Below are 23497 nucleotides of genomic sequence, written 5' to 3'. Positions count from 1 at the left end.
GCACACTAAAAGGTATTATATTTTGCCTCTTCGTCGTTTAATTTCATCATTTGAGAATGGAACACAATTCGATTCTATATGTCAGGGCATGTAATGAAAGTGAAAATGTAACCGCCATCTTGTTAACGTTAATTTCATTCGCGTAAAATTTTAAAAATGTATTAATCATATAGATTATAGATTTTATGTAAATAATGAAATATTAATTTCTTATGTATGTTTAGTATACACAATCGCTTATTCTTTCATAGAATTGACAATAACAGAATGATTTTTAGGTTATGAGCGATCAAATAAGTCATTATTTAAACGTTTTTTAATTTAACTGCATTATTATATCATATAATATTTTTTTGTGTGATATCGTCTTATAAAAACGTTAATTTATAAAAAAAAATATCAAAAACTTAAATGTTTTCTTTACATTTACATTTTGTATATATATTAATTAAATTTTGTTTGAATCCGACTCGTAGTCGTAATATATTTCCCTAATAATAGGTTATCTATTCAAAAAAAGAAATGTATCCAAAGAAGATTATTAAAAAAATACCAGGGGATATACCACCGCCAACAAAAAAGGAGAATCAAGGACATATTGAAGATTTAGCTAACAAATCAAAGATAGAATTAGAAGAACTTTTAGATCGACAGAATAAAATGCTAACAAATAGGTGAGTAGTATGTAATACAAGTTTTATTTCAATATTTTCTTATATATTATTTTTCAGAAAATTTATTTCGATACTTCCTGATAAAGGGGAAAAGATCATAGCATTTCGAGATAAATTATTAAACATACTCAATTATCAGAAAGAAATAGATAAAGCAGCTGTATTTCTATCAAGATTGAATATAGCATCCGAAGGAAAAGCAGCAATGAATGAATTAGAATGGACAGGTTCTTATACCAAAGAAATTCATAAAAATAAAATCATTGAATTGGATAGTGATGATGAAGAAGAAGATCCATTAAAAATTTTAGCACAAGTAAGTTCTATACAACTATATCTATAAAAAGACAGATATTCTTATCAATGTCTATACAATAATAGCCTACAGGAACTGGTGTACATAAAAAGAAAATTATACCTTTACAACCAATGGAATCATTAATAAAACCAGAAGACTTAAAGGAAATTGCATCTTTTGAAAATGAAACATCTGCAGAACCAATACATGTAAAATATGTTATTGATAAAGTTGAAAAATCTCAGGAAAAAAATCAATTAAAAAAGGAACCATTTAAACCATATAAAACTAGTAAGAGTAATGTTCATGATCCAGAGAAGGAGAAAGAAAGAAAATATACAAAATATTGGGAAATTACTGCTGCTACTCCACCTCATATAGTACATGGTGCTATAAAATCTTTAAGTTTGAATGAATCTTTACAATTGCAAAGAGAACATGTAAAAAAGTTACAGGTATAAGACAAATTATCTTATAGAGAAATCAAGTTATATTGTAAAAGATTATTCTATTTAATATATTTTTTATTTTTTTAATAGGAAATGCAAGCGAAGCACGCAGCAGAACGATTAACGCAACAACTAGGTTTGCATAATATTGGTTATATACCAGAGAATGTAGGTGATTATCGCGTACATAAAGCTATAAAGGAGGATAGTTCTTCTAGTTCTGAAAGTGAAGAAGAAGAAGTACATGACGAAGAAGATAATGATAAAAGAGGAACTATTGTTTATACAATAGATTCTATTAAAAGTTAAATACAGGATCAATTAAAAAATAATTATAGACACGAAAACCATAAGTTTAACGTTGCAAAAACAAGTTGAATGTAATTGTACAGTTTGTTTCATTCTGTAAATAAATACTGTAGAAAATATTGTATATATGTATGATAAATTTAAAAAATATTTATATTTAAATATTAAAAAATTAAAATAATTTAATATCTTATCAGTTCTTGGAACATATCTTGCGAAAACCTAAGAATATCTTCATTTTACTTTATTTTATTTAAAATTCTAAATTTAGGTGAAGAAAGGATAAAATTTCCATATTTATAACTTTTATTTTATTTTAGTTGTATATCAATTGTAGCCAAAATTGTTAATGATTTCTGTGTATGGAGCTGCAGCTCTAGCAACAGATGCTCCAGCCTGTTTTGTGAGTTTCTGTAATTAAAAAATTAGTTAAACATATGTTTGTATAAAATTTTAAATACTCACACACACAGATATACGTATAACTTCTTCAATAAAAATAGTAATTTATTATTAAAAAAACTTACTTTGAGCTTATTTCTCTTTTGGACCTCAAGAATGGATCTGACACGTCGCTTGTTTTCCAAAGTACGCACCACAGCTTTGTATTTCCAACCAACTTCATGGGACAATCTTCCTACATGACAATACTAAAACAAAAGAAATATTCGCAAAAATTGCAGTATTTTACTGTGTGAACATTTATATATATACATATATATATATATGTAAATATTTATATTATTGTACAACTCAGCTAAATATATCATCAAATCCGGTAAAATATACCGTACTCAGGCGCAAATTACCATACCATCATTGTTTTCAATAAAATAATGTCATTGACAAACAAATCATATATGTAATAATTAGAGAAGAACTTAAAGATATAGAACTCATATACATATATCAAACATTTACAACATTCACAATAATAAAAAATTACCTTTCTACCAGGCTTCAGACACATCACTCTCATAGCACCTGGTACAACAACACGTTTCCTATGATCATATGGTGGTGGACAGCCTTCATAAACTTTCAACCTTCGAAGAGCATCCTTACCCCTTTGCGTCTTATGTGGAATCATACCTGCAATAAGATATTCTTATTAATAATAGTTCAATAGAACCATAAAATGTATATCTGCATTTTTAAAGATCTCATAAATTATAGTAATTTCATTATATTATCAAATAATGTAGGTAAGATATATGTAATCATTGATATATAAAAAAAAAAAAAAAAAAAAGAATAAACACACACACATTATAAAACATACCTCTAACTGTTTTCCATAAAATTTTACTAGGTGCACGGAAATGAAACGGACCACGTGCAGGATTGACGTTACATCTTTTACGTAAGAATGACATAAACTTCAACTTATTCCTGTAATCAAAAAGATACATACAGATAATAATATATTTTCTACTTTCATTATATTAGTTAAATTTCTATTTAAGAAATAATAATATATACAAACCTGAAGAAGTTACCAGAAATATTAAGTTGTTCGCTACGAACAACGATAACTTTGTTTCCTTGCAAAATGGTTTTTGCAATAATAGCCGCTAAACGGCCGAGTAGATGGCCGCGGCCATCTATCAATATTGGCTAAAAATATACGATTATATTAGTGATAGAATATTATAGTTTTCTTATTTCCTAATTAATATTACACGAGAGATTTATTACAAGATATGCATAGATCATAATGATAACAATAAAACGACATTGATAAAATCCACGTGTTTACGATATCAATGAAAAAGCGTCTCAATAAAATATTATGTATAGAAACATTTTAACATTTATTATAGAATTAATTTTATATAAAACGTACTAATACTAACACTTTATTGAATATATGGAAACAATTAATAAGGCATACTGACAAGAAAACAATCTATAACGAACAATGTGGGTAAGATACGAACAGAACCTAACTTTTCGTTCGATACGATATGTTAGAGAAAATAATATTTTCGGCGCACATCATTTTCCTTTTGAAGTATATCTTAATTGACATTGACAAATAAATATAAAAATAATGCCTCAGAACATTTAAATAAATAAAACATTGCTACGAACCTTTTCACTGAAGCCAGTCATTTCGACACCGTACCGGAAAAGATCCAACAGACATAAAGTGATGTAAAAGTTCTTACCGGAAGTTCATTCATAGAGATTTCTTATCAATGTTACCAACATAGCAAAAGTATAGTACTTTCCGATGTATACACTGTGTATATTTTCTAGTGAAATTAAAATATTCTAGTGAAATAAAATAATGAAGCATCTATTTTAAAATAAATAGAGAAGAAATTTGATAAACTCTATAAGATATACGAGATGTTATACATTATTATTAATTGCATCGGAATTATAGTTTCATTAATTCCACCAAAAAATGGATTACGCTATATATTTATTGAAAATTGTAAATTTATAAAATATTTTGTATTATTGTGACGTTAAATTCAAAAAACAAAACATACACATGTAGTGATTACACGTTAAGAGAGATTCAATTCAGCAATCATAAATTTATAATTTATTGAATTAATTTTAGAAGAAAATCAATTGTTTCAATATTATTGGATATAAAATTTGCATAATAAAAAATCTATTATCGTGGAAAAACATAGGAGAGGGAAATGAACGGTTATGTATGAGCTTTGATAATTTAAAAAAAATGTTAATTATTTAATATGTAAAAAAAAATAAAATCGAAAAATAATAACAATATGTAAAGCTATCGATGTTCAGTGACGGTGTATAAAAATCTTGTTGACGGTGTATAAAAAATTTATTTATCAACTTTAGATGCCGTTTGCTCATCGTATTGAGTAGAAGGAATCATTGGCGGTTTGAAACCATATTCAACTTTTGATTGTTTGAAATTACCAATATCTCCTAAGGGATACCCTTCGGATTGTCGAGCATTTCTCATAATCCCTGGTACAACTGATTGTTGTGTTTCAACAAGGAAAGACGGTGAGGATTTTAATTGCATTCGCAAAGAACTCGATGACGTTTGACGCGAATCCATGTATTTGTTTTTTGGTGTCCTATCCTTTTCGAAAATTCTACCGCGTCTTCTATAAGAGCGCAAATTTCCGATGGAAGCAATTTCTTTCGGAGGAACAGAATTCGAGGATTGTTCTAAGTAATTGTAATGACCATTTTTATTATTATATCCCGTAGTACTTTCCCCAAAGTAGAAGCTTGGCTTTTTACGTGCGTTTTCGTGAATCGAAGACGAATTTATATAGTTTCTATGAAAAGGAATCGACGAAACTTCAGCGTAAAATTTCTGTAACGATCGATGAACTTGCGATGGTTGAACAAGTTTATCGATCTCTTCGGAATGCACTTTAATATTCTCTGAATTTTTTCCGACCTCAATAGGATAAGATTTACGATTATGTTTTACTACCTTCTTCTCCGAATGATCCGAAATGAGTTTTTCAGTCGAGAGAGATGGAAATTTTATATGAATCGGGTAAGGTTGCATGATGAATCTATGAATGACTTGAGGTACTTTTTTTTCTTCTGTTTTTTCAACATAAAATGCATACGGATTCGGTAAACGAGTTTGTTTTTCTATCGTCTGTTTATCATTTGGTATTTGAGCAAGTTGTTGTGGTAACGACGTTTGTTTATCCATTATTTTTTCAATCGAATAAAATACTTTGTTATCCACATTTCCTAATTCAGTAGAATGTAAGCCATAAGTAGGTTTCTCGAAAGATTTCTTCGCTATTACAGAATAAGGCGAGGAGACTGGTAAAACGTATCTGGTCTCGATCACAGGAAGAGGATTATTCTGAATGATCTTTTGAAAAAGATGATATTGAGATGGGTCCGATCTTTCTTCGTTCATATTTACCACGTAATGATGATCACTACCTTCTTTATCTGATTTAAAACTATTTAATGTTTGATGTTTATTCCCTCCACTTGCCGTTGTTGATATCCTATTGAAGATATTTCCTGCATCTGTATATTGTTCGTATGATATAGCATCTTGAGATTGGCCCGGCAATAACAAAATTGGTATACCAATATTATTGCCACTACTGCTAGTGCTCTGTTGAGCTGGAAACGGATTAGCTTCTACCCGTTTGTCGCTGGACAGATATAATCCCATGGAAATATATGGAAAATTGATATTTTTCTTAGCAACACTATCGGAGTTACCAACGACTAAATTATTTGGTTTTTCTTGAAAACCGATCGATTGACGAGTTCGCGAAATTTTTTCTTCGATATTATCGTCGAAATTACTAATATAAAAGTTTGAATTTCCTGGTTGAACATCAAGATCAGCCGACCGATGTTCTCCCCTAATACGAAATTCTTTTTGTATATTATCCAAATTGATCGCGTTATTTACTTTAGTTTTTTGGAATATATTATCAACGTGACGAGAAATCGGCGGAGATAATTCCACTGGATAATGTATTTCTTGAACAGGAGCATTATGATAAATTTCAATCGATTTCTGAATTTCGACAGTATCATCGGCTTTCTTCTTCTTCGTCAAGTCTTCCTCAAAAATTGGCGATTCCGACTGCTTAGAAAATTCGTAATTTATATTTATATTCGAACAGGACTTTGTGGATTCGTTATTGCTCGTAGCATTTTCTCCGTCAAGTGTATTCACTTCAGTTTGTGCGGTGCTAGAAGAGACAACGCACTTAATTGATTGATTATTTTCGCTATCATCATCGATCAAAGTATTTTCTTTAGCATTTACAAGAGCTACACCAACGCGAAGAGGATTCAAAACGAGAGTCGATCCAATTACATCTTGTATTTCCGGATTATCGCTCTTATTCGGTGTCTTTTCTGATATTAACAGCGAATTTGAAGCTTTTAACTGTGGAAAATCCGGTACGATTATAGGACCAGAAAGTCTTCCAAACGGCGACGATACCATCGAAAGACTATCAGATTCTTTAATGAAATCATTCTTCTCTGATTTGATCGTTGCGTCGATGTGATCAATACGATCGAATATTCTTTCCTCATCGTTTAATTCACTTTGTTCAGAAGTCCTTTCATTTATTCCACTCCCTATCGTACTCTCTCCGTTATTTCTTATTCGTATTATATTTCCAATAGAAATATTATTTTTCACCACATCTTTTATTTTGCTTTTTTTTTTATCCATTTCATTTACATCTCTAAATGGCATCGTAAAAATCCTTTGTAAAATATCCGACGAGCCAGATTGATCGTTTATATCTTTGAGTCTTCTGTGAGATACAGACATGTCATATTTGACATTCGATAACGGAACAGATCGGAACAGACTTTTTTGTCCAAAGTTATCAGAATCTTGAAAAAAGTAGGATTCTTCGGAACCCGCGAGATCCACTATATTCGTATCATTTGTTTCATTGTTCTTTACCGTTGGTTGACGAAGGTGGATATCATCGAGGGTAGAAAATCGATCTGATAATTCATCTTGCTTGAATGTTATTATATCAGTTGTACTTTCGTAAAAAGTTCCATTCTTCAAATATAATTTTTTCGAAAGTGAAGGGTCTATAATTTGTTTCTGCGGATACGCTTGAATTTCTACCAAGTGTCCGGTCTGAAAAAGATAACAAAAGCATTTAATATTAATGTATCGGTATCTACGAAAATAGCAAATAACAATAGTTAGATGGAAACATTGATTTGTTCCATATCATATATCACATTTGTATAATACAGTGGAAGGAAAGTTTAGAGAATCGTGCCAAGAGTCGACATGATTCGTTCAAAACCTGTTTAAGTGGAATATCTCTACAGTAAAGCAGTTCGAAATTAGCGCATCAGGTAGAGTCGCGATGAGAGAAAGGCGCAATTACGGTACCAGGATGATCTCCCTTTCTCCTATACCGTTGGATGCAGAAGTGAAAAAAGGACTGCACTGCGGGAAATGATGCGTCGTATTTTTCTGACTCATTTGAAAGAAAAACCAGTGAGAGTTGTATAAATTTGGTAGATCGCGGAAAAGTAAAATGCATAAGAAATCATTAGTTCCTAATATATTGGAACGTAAAGAAAATAATATAAATTTTTGCACGCTCTCTTCTCATTATTTTTGCTAAATTTGTTGGCTTTTTTTGGACGAGTAGAAAATTTGATAAAAACAATTTAATTTTAAATATACATTCAAAAATATAGTCATAGCGAGATATTTTGTTATGCTCTTCTCTAAAATGTGTTAGTAATTAAGTTGATTGTACTTACGTATTTATTAGCTGAGTCATTCGCAGTACAAAACTCCAAATTTCCAATAATACTCGACCAAATGGTAACAGCAAGCTGTAAATCAAAACGATTAAATATTTTTCATAAATTTTCTTTTCTTTGTAATGTCTCATAGAAGAAATGTATTTATGATATGATTTTTATATGCAATATTAATAAAAAACTATGTTTCAATTAATTCCATGTACCTATAAATAAATTTTTTATTTTATATTATTTCGGCTCGATGAATTGCGGAAAAACTTACTATACGGTATTGCATTTCTTCTAATTTAATACATGAAAAGTCAGCTATCACTTTGCGGTAATCCTACGATAGAGAAACTTTTTAGTGTTATGCGACCTTCTGCGATCGTTTTCTTATTAAGTCTCCGAATTCTTCACAGAATCTTGACACAACGAACGCACTTTGAAATGACACAGTATACTACTTTGCTCTGACGGGATGCACTTGACTTGACTTAAAAGTTCCAGTTATCCCCACGCGTCGAAAGTGTTCGAAGAAAGCTACTGCCACATACAGAATCTGTCCAGCATCCAGTTTTCAATATACATACGTATGTCGGGTGCGATCGTCCGCGATTACTAAGAATTTGAGAGCAAGAAAGAGAACAACGCGATGATCCATAGGATTAAGAAGAAAGTGGGCCATTCATACAAAAAATTTCACATTTTGGATTATCTTTTTCTTCTATTCTCCTTTTTTTAATATGTCGCAAAAAAAAGTGCTAACACTTTGAAAATTTTAGTTCGCTATAGTTCCCGAGATACGGCTATTTAATAATAGGATTTTTTCTACTTCTTTTAAATTTCAGTTATCATTGAAAATTATTATCATTGAAACAATATCTCGTATAAAAAAATAGAATATATTCTTTGGAATATCCCTTTGTCAATCCGGAATATAAAATATTAGTATACTCATATTTCAACGTACATATGAACATATGAACATGGTGATATTACTCTGAAATTTATCTACTAAAAACCGAAATTTTTTATGGGTTTCAAGTAAATTTTTTACGTTATAATGCAATACATTGTTAATCAATCTATCATTTTTCACCATTATTTAGTGTAATATTCTTGTTGGTATTCTCGCTTGAAAAACACAATTTTCTTTTATTTAGCGATAAGTAACTATTATTGACAATTTTGTAATTATCTTATTTATACATCGTCATAATTTTTATTTCTTTTCGACGATCGCTGTATGTTTCTTTATTCTTTTCTTTACCTACAGTAAAAACAAAATAATATTTCGAACTTTATCATTAATTCTTATCTTTCGAGTTTAGAATCATTTTTAAACGAATTACTTTAATACGTACATATATATAAATATCCACAATTAAAAGTTCTTTGACAATAAAATGAAACGATACTGCATCAATCGATTTCGCTCCAGTAGAAGAAGCTTCCATTTCTATCAATGGCATTGCTGTTAAAAATATTCGTATATATTTAAAAGTGAAAATTAATTGAGAAATCTCTCAAAATTTATAATAATGAGCTACGCATGGTAATAAATATATTGCTTTTCTATTACGTATGATCATTATTATTAAGCTACGATCTCAGTGAAGCAAAAACTTTTTGTTGATGTTCTATGTATCTTGAAAACGTTGTCGCTTGTTACCGAATGATTCTTCGTGTTTCTGTTGTTAGCAAGAAATGTCGTAAAAATAAAAAATAAAAACAAAAATGAAACATGTAACGATATATGACAACAACAAATGATCTTTCATTCTGCACTCTTTGTCATCCTTCATATTCACATACGTATCGTCGCTACAATGGCAATGTGATTTATACACGTATACGTACATATATATATATAAAACGTTCGATATAGTAACATGGAAAATGATTTAATTATTAAGTTAATTAAAGAGTACAGAAGTTATTATTGCGAAATTTCAATCTAAATAACAGTTATTCTACGGATGATATCGCTGATTTACGATTTGTTTCAACTTTCCGTCTATAAGATTGAAAGCTCAAAGTAGATATTCTAAATTCGCATTTGACAAGCATACAAAGTTTTGAAGGTGTCGTCAATTTATTAATAAGTCATCATACTTAAATGCTTTCATAAGTTGCATTGCGAATTTCTGACGGTTTGCACTTGATTGAAATCACACTTTTTATTTCTTATCTTTTTTTTTGTTTATAATTAATAACAATAAATGTTGCAGTTTCAAGAAGTAAGTCTTCTTTAGTTATCATTACAGCTTGGAATAAACTAATTTATGCATAAACAACTGTTGCTAGCAACAAATATAAAATACTGAAATTGAAACAATGTCCAAATATCCTTCTGATTATTTTGTTTCAATATGAATAATATGTTTCTATAAACTGATATTTATTGGAAATGTTTTGAAAGATGTAGCAACAAGAGGCAACAAAAAGTTCCTCGTATTGTTCGTGAAAACATAGCTTTAGAATAAAAATTTGTAACAAAAAATAGTATTTTTCTTTATACGAATAATATAAGATAGATGGAATGTGAGTTCTTAGTGTAGTATAAAATTGATTACGTTATTATTTACAATTTTTTTATTTACACATATGTAGGCCGTTACGGTAGAATAACTTGAAAGACAAATTACTGTAAATAACCATATAACGTGGTTATACAGACATAAACGCGTGCACGCTCGTATCATATAAATGATAACAAAATATATATTCTCAATATTTATATAAGAAATTAAAATACATATAAAAGATTCTCTTTTCTTTTTCTTTTTTTTTGTGTGTTAAAAATAGAAACCGAGAACTTCACGTGTTTTACTTGTGATCATTTGTTACGCTATCTTTCTAGTTACTTTTGGTGCTGCGATCGCAACCGAATGGGTGGATTCCAATGTAATAGTATGAAAAGAGAAAATGAAAAAAGAGAGTGAGTGAACGATAAGTAATATATAGTTCATTTTACGTTAATATAATTCTGTCCTCAGTACAAGTTACATGATTCTTGTCTATGGCTATGTATTGCCATTGGCCAGTGAAAAAAAATTAAACATTTTTTAGACCAATCACATATCGCATATACTCTCTTAGCCAATTGCGATCTTGCACTTTGTTATAACTCTGAAGAGTAAAAGCCATAATTGGTCAAGAGCAATTTCAATTTTTTTCTATGTTTGGTAACAGCAACAGGTCGCCAAGAAAAGCGCAACCAGTTCTTCAGCCATTGTATCATCGCCGCGCGGGTCGTGATTAGTCGATGAGTGCTTTGGTTCTTTCAAATTCATTTATACGATTTTCATCATCTCATTTCTAAATTAATTTAGAGTAAGTATAAATATGACATGGTTCTTAAAAATTTAATTATTTCTACATTTTCGGATAGAAATTGATATTAACATATGTACACGTAGAAAAAACCCTTAAGAGAAAAAATAGTAACCAGTAACCGTTATGCCATAACGCCTTCAGTATTTCTTTGAAACGAACGCAACAATATGATGCGCAGTTAATCGAAGATATACAATAACTGTAATTCGTTCTTCGTTTTTAGTTCACATCAATATAATGTTGCTTATGATATTATTTAATTTATTTGTCAAGTTAAATTTTGAACTGTGATCAGAAATAATGTCCTTTGTTATACACCATTTCAATAATATTGTGAAGAAAATACATAATTTCCGAAAGAATGTAGATATATTCGACATTACAAAAAAAAAATTTATATATATATATTACAGTTACAATTCTAATTTTTATTTGATATTTTAGAATAATTTTCAGACTTTAAAAGCATCTTTCTAATTTCAATTGGACTTATCTGTTGGAGATCAGTATTGCGTAAAATATGCCTGCTCCAGAAGCTGAACGTAATACCAGAATTGCTAATTTCAAATTCAATAATAAACATGAAGTGAGTTCAATGTATCATTTTTTAAGTTTATACTTTTTACCATAAATTTCATAATGCTTAAAATATATTCATAATACAAGAATGCATATTATGAGACAATAGGTTTTGTTATATGTTATAATTTGCAATTATAGGAAGCACGTAGAAGAAGAAGTGAAATGTCTGTAGAGTTACGCAAAGCAAAGAAAGAAAATCAGTTATTAAAAAGACGTAATTTAAATATAATCGAAGATGCAGAACCATTATCACAAACTGAAAACCATGATGTGCTCCCTATCTCTACATCAATTGAAGAGATTGTTGGTGGTATGCATTCTTCTGATGAGACTATCCAGCTTCAAGCAACACAGGCTTGTAGGAAGATGTTGAGTCGTGAAAAAAATCCACCTATAGACAACATGATACAGCAGGGAATAGTACCACGCTGCATTGAATTCTTGGACTCTCATCACAAGTATGATGATAACTTTTTATATTATGTTACTTATAATAAAGTTCTGATACAATATTGATATTATTCAGAAGTTGTTTACGATTTAATTCTTTTTAAGTTGGTTATGTAATCATTAATATTTATTCATTAATTTATAGCTCTGCACTACAGTTTGAAGCAGCATGGGCTTTAACTAATGTGGCCTCAGGCACATCTGAACAGACACATGTTGTTGTGAAACATGGTGCTATTCCAAAATTAGTAGCTTTGCTAAAATCTTCTTCATTGAATGTTGCGGAGCAAGCTGTATGGGCATTGGGAAACATTGCTGGAGATGGACCAATGGCTCGTGATCTTGTTCTTGGCCATGATGCAATGCCACTTTTATTGGATTTAATTAAGCCTGATACTCCTGTATGTATGACATTTTATATGAATTTTGTTAATTTTTTCAATTATCTGTGCATGAAAGAGTATATCTATAAATATATTGTTACAATTAAAATAATTGTATGTTATACAGAATTTCACTTATCAAATCTTTGTTTTGCAGTCTCTACTAGGACAATATTTTGATGATTCATATATCGTGTATATATTCGATCGACGATAAATACATATAATATTTTTAATAATTATTTTTTTATCCATCTCTTCGATTATTTCATACAGCCTTAGTTTTTTGTTGTAATGGATAATTTAAATTCTACGAAAATATATTGTTTGTATATTTTGAACTAAATTTAACTATATTTAACGAATATAGGTAACATTTGCCCGTAATATCGTTTGGACATTATCAAATTTGTGTCGAAATAAAAATCCACCACCACCATTTGAAATTGTAAGAACAGCTCTACCAGTACTTAATCGATTGCTTAGCAATACTGATAAGGATATTTTAGGTATAATAAGAATAGTTTTAGATAATATAACAAGTAATATAGTAGAATATGTTAATCAGTATTTATATATTATATAAATATTATAGCTGATGCTTGTTGGGCATTGTCATATCTTACTGATGGACCAAATGACAAGATACAAGTAGTAATTGAATCTGGTGTTATTCAAAAATTAGTAGAGTTACTTTCATCCAATGAAGTAACACTTCTTACACCAGCACTACGAGCAGTTGGAAATATAGTTACAGGAAATGATGTACAAACGGACGCAATCATTTCTGCAGGTGGACTTCAACATCTTGGTGCATTATTACAACATAATCGCGTAAATATCGTCAAAGAAGCTGCTTGGACTATTAGTAATATTACTGCTGGAAATGTAGAACAAATTCAGCATGTTATACATGCTAATCTTTTACCACCTTTAATTCAAGTGCTTGAATCTGTAAGTTGATGTCTTTATAAAAAAATGTTACATCTTTAAATCATTTAAAAATTTTTTTATCCATTACTTGTTTCAGTTTTAATTTTAGTAAAATTAATATATTTACAGGGTGATTATAAATCACAAAAAGAAGCAGCATGGGCTATAACTAATTTAACTTCAGGAGGTTCAGTTCAACAGTTAGCTCATTTAGTACAGATGGGTGTATTAACACCATTTTGCAATTTGCTTGTATCTAAAGATTGGAAGACTGTCCTTGTTGTTCTGGATGGTTTAACAAATATTTTGCAAGCAGCTGTAAAAATGGGTGAAGTAGAACGCGTGGCTGTTATGATTGAAGAAGTTGGTGGACTTGACAAACTTGAATTTTTACAACAAAATGAAAATGAACAAGTATACCAAAAAGCCATAGCAATGATCGATACATTTTTCTCAGATGGCGTAAGTACAAATATGGAGATTTATTATATTAATTTCATAAAATCTATATTTACAATTAGCTTTATATTCTATAAGATTAATGAATGCCATTCACTAATAAAAATAGGATACCGAGGTCGCTTCATCAACATTACCTACAACACAAGATGGACAATTACAGTTTACACCTGCTGATACTGCACCTCAGAAAGGTTTTAATTTTTAAAATGTTTAATCATTCATATATTACAGCTCACAGCAAGTTATAATTCATTTGTAAATATTTCATAATAACTGCAAAATATTAGCAATCTCATCACGCTAAACTAATACTTCGTATTTTGTGTTCTTTTTATATTCTTAAACAGCGAAAATTATTTCGAAAAAGTGTTTTATTATCTTTTTTTTTATGGTAACAATTTACTATATTATATTAATCTTTACTGAGAAAATTCGTTTAAATTTACGATTTCGAATAATATGCGAAATTGTGCTCTCTACGATCTCTCTCTATGATTTTTGGAATATATACGTTCCACATTTATTTGGAAGATATAATATCATAAAATATTAAGATTAAGATAGGCTTTTCAAAAATTAATTTTTCAAAGTATCTTGTGCATGTTGAGTTTTTTGTCGTATTTTTTATTCCTTATACTTCCTTTTCATATTGTGACACAAAGACGTATATTTGTCAGTTATACTGAATCTAATTAATAATACAAATTTGTTTTTTTATGTATTTTTTAATAAAATTCATGTGTACTTGATTCGCTTACGTACTTTGATCTTATAACCTTTTATACGTATAATAGAATATACCTTTTAAAGAAATTAAAAGATCGGTTATATGTAATTTTATAATATATGAAATTTAATTTATGTTAAAAATCTGAAATATATTTTAATGAAAAGTTTATTATAAATTATAGTGACTAGATAATTGAGTACATACTTAATATACAATATTTATGTATAGGTATGCACTAAACTAATATTGTTTAACCTGTTTACTAAACATATAAGCACATGGAAAGTGGATTATGCTACCATAGTAGAATAATCTAACTCTCACAAGAACTTTGTGAAAAAAAAAAAACCTATTGAGTACTCATAATATTGCCAAAATACTTAAAACTGTAAAGTAAAAAATAATACTTTCTGGTCATTTCTATATCATCTATCCGTCCTTAATTCTATACATAATTTATGTTATAAATATATAAAATATTAATAGGCAAACACATTGTAGTGATCCATACAAGCATATTAATGTACGCTACGTAGAATTACATAAACCATTTTTATACTATCGGCCAAGAACGATGTCACTTTGATCATTCACTAGAAAATGATAGACAAATGCAGCTTTTTTTCTATCAAATGTAGCTTGTGTTGCACGACTTCTTTGTAGTCGGTCTTCTCTGCTTCTTGGTGGATCTCGTAAAAAGATTGATCCAAACAAAGTTGCTATGAAAAGATTCATAATTTTTTTTTAACATTACATATGTTTTTACATTATGTAAACTTATAAGAAATAACAAACATGTATTTTAACTAACCAAGAGTTTTAGCATCCAATTCATTGTCTTGAGTGTGGTTTAGAAGCTCTTGTAAGAAAAAAATAATATACAAAAACACGCTTCTCCTGGTTTCAGAAAGTTGCATAACAATCTACAATTAAAAATGATATTCAATTACGAAAAATACATATTGTATGTGTGTGTGAATTCCTAGTATATATATATATAAGCTTTCTATATTACTTGTTTGCATTGTAAATAGCTCGTCGCTGCTGTTAAGCAAACACTATGTAGATTATATGGTATCAAAGGTTCCGCCGTCGATTCTAGTAGCAAAAGTAATGCCTCTGCTACAGAATGTACGCTACCAGCTTCATTCGATCGAACATGTTAAGAAATATTTAGTTTTACATCTTTCGTGTAAATAAATAAATAAATAAATAAATAAATATACGTATTTTAAAGGATACGCATAGATTCTTGACTTCCATTATCCAACCAGTCTCTTATAGCAATAATTTCACTATGAAGACCAGGTGTTTCAAAGAGGCCAGGAGTTTTTATACCATGACGATATAGTATATCAACTAATTGAAATATTTCTTTTGGTATTGCATACGGTTCTAGCGATAAATTTTTATTATTTTCCTACAATAAATATGATATAATAATAAAATAATTGATATTTTTAAGTTTCTCTATAATATTTATTAACTTAATTTAAAATATACTTACTAATTCTACCAATCGACCGGCTGTAACTTCTCCTATTGGTATTGGAATGTGAACTAATGCTTCCATTGATGATCCAAAACAACTTCTCTCATAAGTACCTTTTAATAATGTATCATTATAAAAAAAATATTTGTTGAAAAATTATAAATAGTGATGATCTTTAATTTATGCTATTATAACTATTACATTTATATGTACCTGTAACTGTTATAAAAATATCTTTGCCTCCTTCAAGATGTAAAACTAATATATCATATAATTTGTCTTCTCCAGAATTTAGTTTGCATGCTGACTTCTTATCAACGTATATTTCTAATTTAATATCACACTTTTCACCTATAAAACAATATAATATTATATGAACTATTTTATAATATTATAAAAAAAAATCATTATTATATCATAAAAAATGTTTACCTGGTTTTATAAAACCTGTATAGGGCTCTATATGCAACCAGTCTTTACAATAACTGGTATCATCTAATTTTTTTATGAATTCAAATTGAACTGGCACTTGTCCTGTATTAGCTATAATGAGATCTTTACTACTAGGTTCAAGAAACTTTAAAGTATCGAAGATTACTTCAGTTGTATCAACCATTACTTGGGGTAAAAATTCATTTTCTAGTTTATCTAATTTCTTCATAACTTCTTCATGGGTCTTACGATATTTTACCACATCAATAATTCTGATCTATAGTAATCAAAGATAATAGTACTTAATGCTATGTCCAACATAATATTTCAATACATCTCTGTTTTCAGATATCTTACTTGTGAATCAAAAACAGCACTGACTGGTTTATGATCAGATATTTTTAATTCAGCATGACTTCTATATTCTAGTGCCGTAATAGCTTCACCCTTCCATAAAATTCGATCACACCAAGCTGGTGCTCTACCCTTTTCACTATTTTTTAATTAAATATTGGAAGTAAAATACATTTATTTTAATGACATATATACGAATTTGATAATTATTTTAAATAAGATTTTTTAAATTTAACAAAACCTGGAATCCCAATTGTCTGTACCCGGATCATACTTATAGGTCGGTTTGAATTTTATCTCAGCTTCTTGAAATTCTTGAAATACACGACCTAGTCGTCTTTGTTGACCTAATTGATCCAATGCTAAAATAGGAGCATAATATCCTATAAGAATATAGTGCTTAGCTATTGTTGCATCCATTTCTGTTATCCGATAATTAAGATCTCCCAACCAATAAATTTGACTATAAAGAACCAAAATAAGAAATAAATATGAAATAGTACCTTACAATAAATTATATCAAATTACTACATTATATACATATATTTGCTTACTCATGCTCTTTAAAGCTTTTAGGTGGCACATATTTTGAAAAAGAGAGCCTTGCACATATATCTGCATAATCTTGATTTCGCCGTTCATATTCTTCACAATGAGCTGCTAAATGCGCATTAACAAAGCAAATAGATGTATTATGAATTGAACAGCTTACTGCTACACCACCTTTGTTTCCCTTTAATAATAATGTAAGATAAACTATTTAAATAGATGATTATAAATATTAAAATAAAGAAAAAAAGATGTACCAGTTTACCCATAATTCCTGTACCCACTGTGTCAGTACAAACGTTTTGTATATATGGCATATGTACTTTTTGAGCAAATACAAGCAACATCATGCCTACTAGTCTTACAACAGCAACTGGACAATAAGTACCTTTAGGATGAAGAGATTTTGTTACAACTATCCTATAAAAAAAGTAATTAATTGTAAGTGAAATGGATTATAGTAAATATCTTTTACATTTTGACAACGAATTTTTACCTCCATTCTTCTTCTCGTGGTGTATCATTAAATAAAAATGCTTCTTTACTTAAATCTAATTCTTGAAATCCAATAGCATATACATCAGGAGGTATTTGATCACTACTTAACCATTCTTCTAATTTAATTCCATTTGGCGGTTGTCCATTCACATTCCATGTTCCTATAAATATACTGTAACAAAAATATAATTCAAATCAGGAATACAAAATCTATAATTACATATATAAAAATATATATTTATAGAAGAAAGAGTAACAAACCGAAAAGTCTTGCTGTATGTATAATCATCTTCTTTACATGCCATCTGGTAACGCACTACAGATTCCCTTGCAGCAACTGGTGATTTTCCAGATGCTATGGTTTGTCTGGATACAACTAAATCAGGACTTTCTAATTCTACAAGCTGTAAAATAATTAAATTCAATCAACTTTCAAATAGATGATAAATTAATTAATAATAATTGGAATTACTTTCAAATTCTTACAGGATCAATCACATTTTGAGTTTCATTACTAGTACTATCTAAATTACTCATATATCCTGTTAATTTTTTTATCCATAAGTATTCTGCTGGTGAAATTTTTGATTTTTGGTAAACTAAAAAAGATATACTTTGAATAGATCTTCAATGTCAGAAAATATTTTCTTTCCAGAATATAAATAATACATTACCTTCTATAGCACGAAATATTTCAGAGACTAAAGAACTTGTTGATGTACCACGTTTCATTTCGAATATCAAACGAAGCTTTCTAAATGCTATATTCAAATATACATATAAACCTTCTTGTTGCTTTCCACCTGTATCTAAATAATATAATAGATATTTATTATCTATTTCTGAACAATAAAAATATAAAATACAATGAATCTCTGTATAATACAATAGATGTTCCATGTCATATAAACCTATGGATTATATATTGATTATGAATGTAAAGGCTAATTTCTGACTATGTAAGTGTCAAAATATAATGTGGAAAGTTTTCTATAACATGGAACATATTTATTGCATTGTATATGAGAGAGAGAGAGAGAGAGAGAGAGAGAGAGAGAGAGAGAGAGAGAGAGAGAGAGAGAGAGAGAAAGAGAGAGAGAGAGAGTTTTATTGTATTTATAATTACCTATATCACACTTAAAATCCTGATCAATAGGTAGTACTCTTTCTATAGTTAAATCACTATACACTTGTGGAGGTGTTCTAGATATAAGAAATACTACTAGAGCATATGTTGCTCCTTTATTAACTAAGGCTATTACACGTGTTGCTTTTACCCATCCTTGCATTAAAGACGCTTCCATTGCCTTTAAATCTAGTTAAGGTTATTTATAAATGTATACATAAAATGTTTCTATCACTTTTAATATTAGTTACTAAAATAAAATTTGTATTAATTTAGATAAAGGATACAATCACTACTATTTCACCAGAAATAAATTTGGATTGAATAATAGCCAATTGTTCTGATGAAGCCATGGTATTAGTTATAAATATAAATTGCAGATTATATGGCACTTGGTATATAATTTGTTAAATACAGATGCAATGAACCATGAGTATCTATTTATTTTTTGTATTTCTATCTCCTAAAAATTATTACTTTTATTTATATTATTAATAATATTAATATTTCATATTAAATATATATAATGTTCTTTTATAAATTAATTATATAAATGTCTCAGAATACTAATGGTTAAAGGACAAATACAATTAACCGCAATTTAATAATAAAATTAATGAGATAACAGAAATTTTTGAAGCATTGAAAGGATAAGAAATTAAAAAAAGAAATATTTCTTTGTGCTAGAAAAATTTGTTGTCGATTACAACCATGCGCAAATATATAATAATACTTATTCAAAACAAATACGTGGATGTATGTGTATACATACGTACAATATTAAGTATAATTAATATAGATAGATAGATACATAGTAGGGAAGAAGGGAGGCAGGGGAAAAGAGAGGGAGAAGGAGAAGAAGGAGGGAGAAAGAGAGTGAGGAAGAGAGAGAGAGAGAGAGAGAGAGAGAGAGAGAGAGAGAGAGAGAAACAGAGAAAGAAAGGGAAATAGAGAGGGGGGAGAGAGAGAGGGAGGAGGGAGAGAGAGATTATAAGGAGACGCTTAATCAAAAAAAGTATCATTTATCGTATAATTCGTATTGCTTTACTTACCACTTAATATATATTTAAAAAAGTTCATATTTCCTTTATTACAGTCATGATTGAATTTTTGGATCAAATATTAAAAAGAAAAGCAAGTATACATTTCAATAAAAATGTAAAATTACAAAACTGTTTGACAGAGCTATCACTATTTATTACACTAGCGTCAAAAACGTATTATCTAAATCTATGAAAGTTTTATACATAGATTGGTATAACTATCAGAACTTAGAAAACAGAAAGATGGCACGCGATAAAAGTAAAATATGGATTGTCTTGTTTACACGAAAACTAATAGAAATGTATCAGAAGTATTTTCATGGTATAATTTCTCAACCAATCACAAAATTAAATGGAATTAGTTATCGTTATATAGAAATATACTTATATCGGTTCAGTATAATTTGGTGTTATTGGTGGTAACTGATGGTAACACTGAAAAATAAGTACAAAGTTGCAAAAATGTCTGTGTTGGTCGTTGCTTTGTGAAATTTTTATTTATATGTTATTTACCTATTGCCTTATTACAGGCAATGGGATAAACAAATTTTTCGAAACATATTTTTAATTAGAAGCTCTACATAAAACAGGTATATATATTTATTATAGGTCAAAATGATTACAGTTTTAATACACTAGATACAGAATGTTTACTATTTCCTGTCATTTTCTTATTTATTGTAATAAAGAAATTAATTAATATATTTAAATATGTTAAACATATATGAATAACATATATGAAACTTAGATACTACTTGTTAAGATAAAGGATAAAGTATGAAAATGATAAGATCTCATTGAATTCTTTCAATGATTAACTTAGTTGATTATTTTTATTTAAAGATAAGATAATATTTATATATCTCGAAATTATACACGCACACACACTTTTTCTACTTTCTTGCTAATGTCATTAATTAAATTAAATTAATTAAACTATATATTCACATATATATTTTTTGTTTCTTTTAGCACCCAATTTTAATCTTAATGTATATAAATTTAATTTTTTAATATAATTATAATAAATAATATATCTATAATTTTAATAATTTATTACTTTGAAATTATTTGTTATAGTGATAAAATATTTTTATTCTATATTACAGGCATAATGTTAAGCAGTATCATGAAACATGTTTTACATTGTTGCTTACTGCTCATTGTTATTCTTATATTTGAATTTGTCTCTGGGGGATTACAATGGAACATTGATAAAACAGAACAATTAGATCCCTGGGTCAGATATGGATTTTTTGGTGCTTTAATATTATATCTGTTACGAAGTGTGACTTTTCTTTCACTTCCTCAAGTTCTATTTAATTTTGTTGGATTAACAATTTATAATGCATTTCCTGATAAAGTTATTCTGAAAGGTTCACCACTATTAGCACCATTTATTTGTATCAGAATAGTAACACGTGGAGATTATCCACAATTAGTCAAAACTAATGTAAATAGAAATTTAAATAAATGTATAGAAGCAGGCCTTGAGAACTTCCAAATAGAAGTAGTAAGTGACAAACCAATAGGGTTGGTATCTCATCGTAGAATTACAGAAATTGTTGTACCTGCAAATTATCGCACAAGTAGTGGTGCTTTGTTTAAAGCACGTGCTTTACAATACTGCCTTGAAAATTCAGTAAATGAATTAGCTGATCATGATTGGATTGTACATTTGGATGAAGAAACTTTAATGACAGAAAATTCTATTCGTGGAATATTAAATTTTGTATTGGATGGGAAACATCAATTTGGTCAAGGCCTAATCACATATGCAAATGAAGATGTTGTTAATTGGATTACAACATTAGCAGACAGCTTTAGAGTAGCAGATGATATGGGAAAATTAAGATTACAATTTACAATGTTTCATAAACCATTATTTAGTATGAAGGGTTCTTATGTTGTCACTCAGGTAATGATAGATAGATGATATTTCTTATTATCAAATTAGATATGCAACAATAACTTTTATCTTATAGATGGCAGCAGAAAGAGAAGTTTCATTTAACAATGGTTTAGATGGATCTGTTGCAGAAGATTGCTTCTTTGCCATGAAAGCCTTTTCACAGGGGTATACGTTTAATTTTGTAGATGGAGAAATGTGGGAAAAATCACCATTTACATTATGGGATTTTGTACAACAAAGAAAAAGGTGGCTACAAGGTATATTACTAGTGGTCCATTCCAAAGCAATTCCATTGAAAAAAAAATTGCTACTAGGTATATCTTGTTACTCATGGATAACAATGCCCTTATCTACTTCTAATATTATTTTAGCATGGCTATGTCCTATTAGTTGTTCTCCACTTATAGATTTTTTGTGTGCTTTTATAGGAGCCGTAAATATTTATATGTATGTATTTGGAGTAGTTAAATCATTTTCTTTATATCGTTTTGGTATTATTCATTTTTTATTATGTTTATGTGGAGCATTATCAACTATTCCTTTTAACTTAATAATTGAGAATGTTGCTGTAATATGGGGTTTATTTGGTAAAAAACATAAATTTTATGTTGTTAACAAAGAGTACAAACCACCTATAACTGTATGATTAGAAGTACTGTGTGCTCAACAACGTATCATATGTGCATATAATCGGTACCTGTAAGTCTATGAAAATAGCAATATCAATATCGAAAAAATATCAATATAAATAGACTTACAACATTGATAAGTGGAAAATGTTTGGAACTTAAAATGTTTAATTACTTAAATAAGTATGTAAAGTTTTACTAGGAAACCAAATAATGTATCTACATTCAGTTGTAATCTAATAAGGTAATATTTATTTATTATTTTAAAAAAGTTTTAGTATTATTAGTTTAATAAATTTTTCAATAATATTGATCAAATAATTATTATTGCATATTTATTTTCCAAAGCATTGTGAAATAGCAATATAAATAAAGCTTGAATTTGTTCTTTTATAGCATACAATTTTCTACAATTTATAGAATTGTTAAGATAAAGGAGTAAATTAAAATTGCATGAAATTGAATCTAAAAAAATATATTGTTATTAAAAAAAAACACTTGTAATATATTTCAATCATATACATACTTTCTTTTCATTTTTAATATTATTATTTGTCAGTTATTATTTAATATAATTACATACTTTTATAATCAAAAAATATTAATATCATCT

At 28.6% G+C, this 23497-nt stretch overlaps 6 protein-coding genes across 7 annotated transcripts; 3 read left to right on the top strand and 3 right to left on the bottom strand.

Moving 5' to 3' along the window:
- The first annotated feature begins 161 nt into the window (after positions 1-161).
- Positions 162-2168, top strand: LOC122631883 (DNA-directed RNA polymerase II subunit GRINL1A). 2 transcript variants are annotated; one of them, XM_043818074.1, is made up of 5 exons: positions 162-187; positions 502-674; positions 732-990; positions 1056-1427; positions 1512-2168. In XM_043818074.1, exons 2-5 carry the CDS (start codon positions 523-525, stop codon positions 1728-1730), a joined length of 1002 nt encoding a protein of 333 aa, XP_043674009.1. In that variant the 5' UTR covers positions 162-187; positions 502-522; the 3' UTR covers positions 1731-2168. The 2 variants fall into 2 exon arrangements, with proteins under 2 accessions (XP_043674009.1, XP_043674010.1); XM_043818075.1 differs by lacking the exon at positions 162-187 and adding an exon at positions 261-278.
- On the bottom strand, positions 2019-3938 carry LOC122631886 (60S ribosomal protein L13a). The gene is made up of 6 exons (XM_043818083.1): positions 3825-3938; positions 3217-3347; positions 3013-3122; positions 2677-2822; positions 2258-2380; positions 2019-2141 (listed from the first exon to the last, which is right to left on the bottom strand). The coding sequence occupies exons 1-6, from the start codon at positions 3843-3845 to the stop codon at positions 2058-2060; spliced, it is 615 nt and encodes a 204-aa protein (XP_043674018.1). The 5' UTR covers positions 3846-3938; the 3' UTR covers positions 2019-2057.
- A 580-nt stretch (positions 3939-4518) lies between these two features.
- On the bottom strand, positions 4519-8471 carry LOC122631493. Its single transcript, XM_043817227.1, has 4 exons — positions 8251-8471; positions 7983-8057; positions 6922-7338; positions 4519-6825 (listed from the first exon to the last, which is right to left on the bottom strand). The coding sequence occupies exons 1-4, from the start codon at positions 8263-8265 to the stop codon at positions 4543-4545; spliced, it is 2790 nt and encodes a 929-aa protein (XP_043673162.1). The 5' UTR covers positions 8266-8471; the 3' UTR covers positions 4519-4542.
- A 2683-nt stretch (positions 8472-11154) lies between these two features.
- LOC122631879 (importin subunit alpha) lies at positions 11155-14868 on the top strand. Its single transcript, XM_043818069.1, has 8 exons — positions 11155-11306; positions 11754-11895; positions 12030-12349; positions 12487-12742; positions 13095-13233; positions 13320-13678; positions 13787-14119; positions 14226-14868. Exons 2-8 carry the CDS (start codon positions 11830-11832, stop codon positions 14322-14324), a joined length of 1572 nt encoding a protein of 523 aa, XP_043674004.1. The 5' UTR covers positions 11155-11306; positions 11754-11829; the 3' UTR covers positions 14325-14868.
- Positions 14869-14982: 114 nt separating this feature from the next.
- On the bottom strand, positions 14983-19771 carry LOC122631875 (inositol polyphosphate 5-phosphatase OCRL). The gene is made up of 17 exons (XM_043818058.1): positions 19588-19771; positions 19301-19481; positions 18849-18983; positions 18661-18773; positions 18436-18578; positions 18173-18346; positions 17934-18096; positions 17682-17860; positions 17369-17590; positions 17131-17266; positions 16774-17050; positions 16555-16692; positions 16357-16454; positions 16092-16269; positions 15865-15992; positions 15661-15772; positions 14983-15568 (listed from the first exon to the last, which is right to left on the bottom strand). The coding sequence occupies exons 1-17, from the start codon at positions 19651-19653 to the stop codon at positions 15408-15410; spliced, it is 2604 nt and encodes an 867-aa protein (XP_043673993.1). The 5' UTR covers positions 19654-19771; the 3' UTR covers positions 14983-15407.
- A 987-nt stretch (positions 19772-20758) lies between these two features.
- On the top strand, positions 20759-23265 carry LOC122631880 (beta-1,4-mannosyltransferase egh). The gene is made up of 3 exons (XM_043818070.1): positions 20759-20933; positions 21453-22261; positions 22329-23265. The coding sequence occupies exons 2-3, from the start codon at positions 21458-21460 to the stop codon at positions 22899-22901; spliced, it is 1377 nt and encodes a 458-aa protein (XP_043674005.1). The 5' UTR covers positions 20759-20933; positions 21453-21457; the 3' UTR covers positions 22902-23265.
- Positions 23266-23497: the final 232 nt, after the last annotated feature.

This window comes from Vespula pensylvanica, chromosome 9, assembly GCF_014466175.1.
Source record: "Vespula pensylvanica isolate Volc-1 chromosome 9, ASM1446617v1, whole genome shotgun sequence".
NCBI classification, from domain to species: Eukaryota; Metazoa; Arthropoda; class Insecta; order Hymenoptera; family Vespidae; genus Vespula; species Vespula pensylvanica.
The sequence above is the reverse complement of the archived record's forward strand: the minus strand, read 5'-3'. Positions and strand labels throughout refer to the sequence as shown.

What these genes read in the sequence shown, in the direction of transcription:
- LOC122631886 (XM_043818083.1), bottom strand. Translation starts at nt 3,845, where the DNA reads ATGACTGGCTTCAGTGAAAAG. An exon ending in TTTATGGAAAACAGTTAGAG is followed by an intron (nt 2,823 to 3,012) that starts GTATGTTTTATA and finishes ATCTTATTGCAG; the next exon opens with GTATGATTCCACATAAGACG. An exon ending in GTCTGAAGCCTGGTAGAAAG is followed by an intron (nt 2,381 to 2,676) that starts GTAATTTTTTAT and finishes CTTTTGTTTTAG; the next exon opens with TATTGTCATGTAGGAAGATT.
- LOC122631875 (XM_043818058.1), bottom strand. Translation starts at nt 19,653, where the DNA reads ATGGCTTCATCAGAACAATTGGCTATTATTCAATCCAAATTTATTTCT. An exon ending in ACATACAGCAAGACTTTTCG is followed by an intron (nt 18,347 to 18,435) that starts GTTTGTTACTCT and finishes TTTTTGTTACAG; the next exon opens with TATATTTATAGGAACATGGA. An exon ending in CCGGTCGATTGGTAGAATTA is followed by an intron (nt 16,270 to 16,356) that starts GTAAGTATATTT and finishes TATTTATTGTAG; the next exon opens with GAAAATAATAAAAATTTATC.
- LOC122631879 (XM_043818069.1), top strand. Translation starts at nt 11,830, where the DNA reads ATGCCTGCTCCAGAAGCTGAACGTAATACCAGAATTGCTAATTTCAAA. An exon ending in TTCTTGGACTCTCATCACAA is followed by an intron (nt 12,350 to 12,486) that starts GTATGATGATAA and finishes ATTAATTTATAG; the next exon opens with CTCTGCACTACAGTTTGAAG. An exon ending in ATACATTTTTCTCAGATGGC is followed by an intron (nt 14,120 to 14,225) that starts GTAAGTACAAAT and finishes TAATAAAAATAG; the next exon opens with GATACCGAGGTCGCTTCATC.
- LOC122631883 (XM_043818074.1), top strand. Translation starts at nt 523, where the DNA reads ATGTATCCAAAGAAGATTATTAAAAAAATACCAGGGGATATACCACCG. An exon ending in CATTAAAAATTTTAGCACAA is followed by an intron (nt 991 to 1,055) that starts GTAAGTTCTATA and finishes ATACAATAATAG; the next exon opens with CCTACAGGAACTGGTGTACA. An exon ending in AACATGTAAAAAAGTTACAG is followed by an intron (nt 1,428 to 1,511) that starts GTATAAGACAAA and finishes TTTTTTTAATAG; the next exon opens with GAAATGCAAGCGAAGCACGC.
- LOC122631880 (XM_043818070.1), top strand. Translation starts at nt 21,458, where the DNA reads ATGTTAAGCAGTATCATGAAACATGTTTTACATTGTTGCTTACTGCTC. An exon ending in GTTCTTATGTTGTCACTCAG is followed by an intron (nt 22,262 to 22,328) that starts GTAATGATAGAT and finishes TTTATCTTATAG; the next exon opens with ATGGCAGCAGAAAGAGAAGT.
- LOC122631493 (XM_043817227.1), bottom strand. An exon ending in ATGACTCAGCTAATAAATAC is followed by an intron (nt 7,339 to 7,982) that starts GTAAGTACAATC and finishes TATCTTTTTCAG; the next exon opens with ACCGGACACTTGGTAGAAAT. An exon ending in TTACGATGCCATTTAGAGAT is followed by an intron (nt 6,826 to 6,921) that starts GTAAATGAAATG and finishes AATAACGGAGAG; the next exon opens with AGTACGATAGGGAGTGGAAT.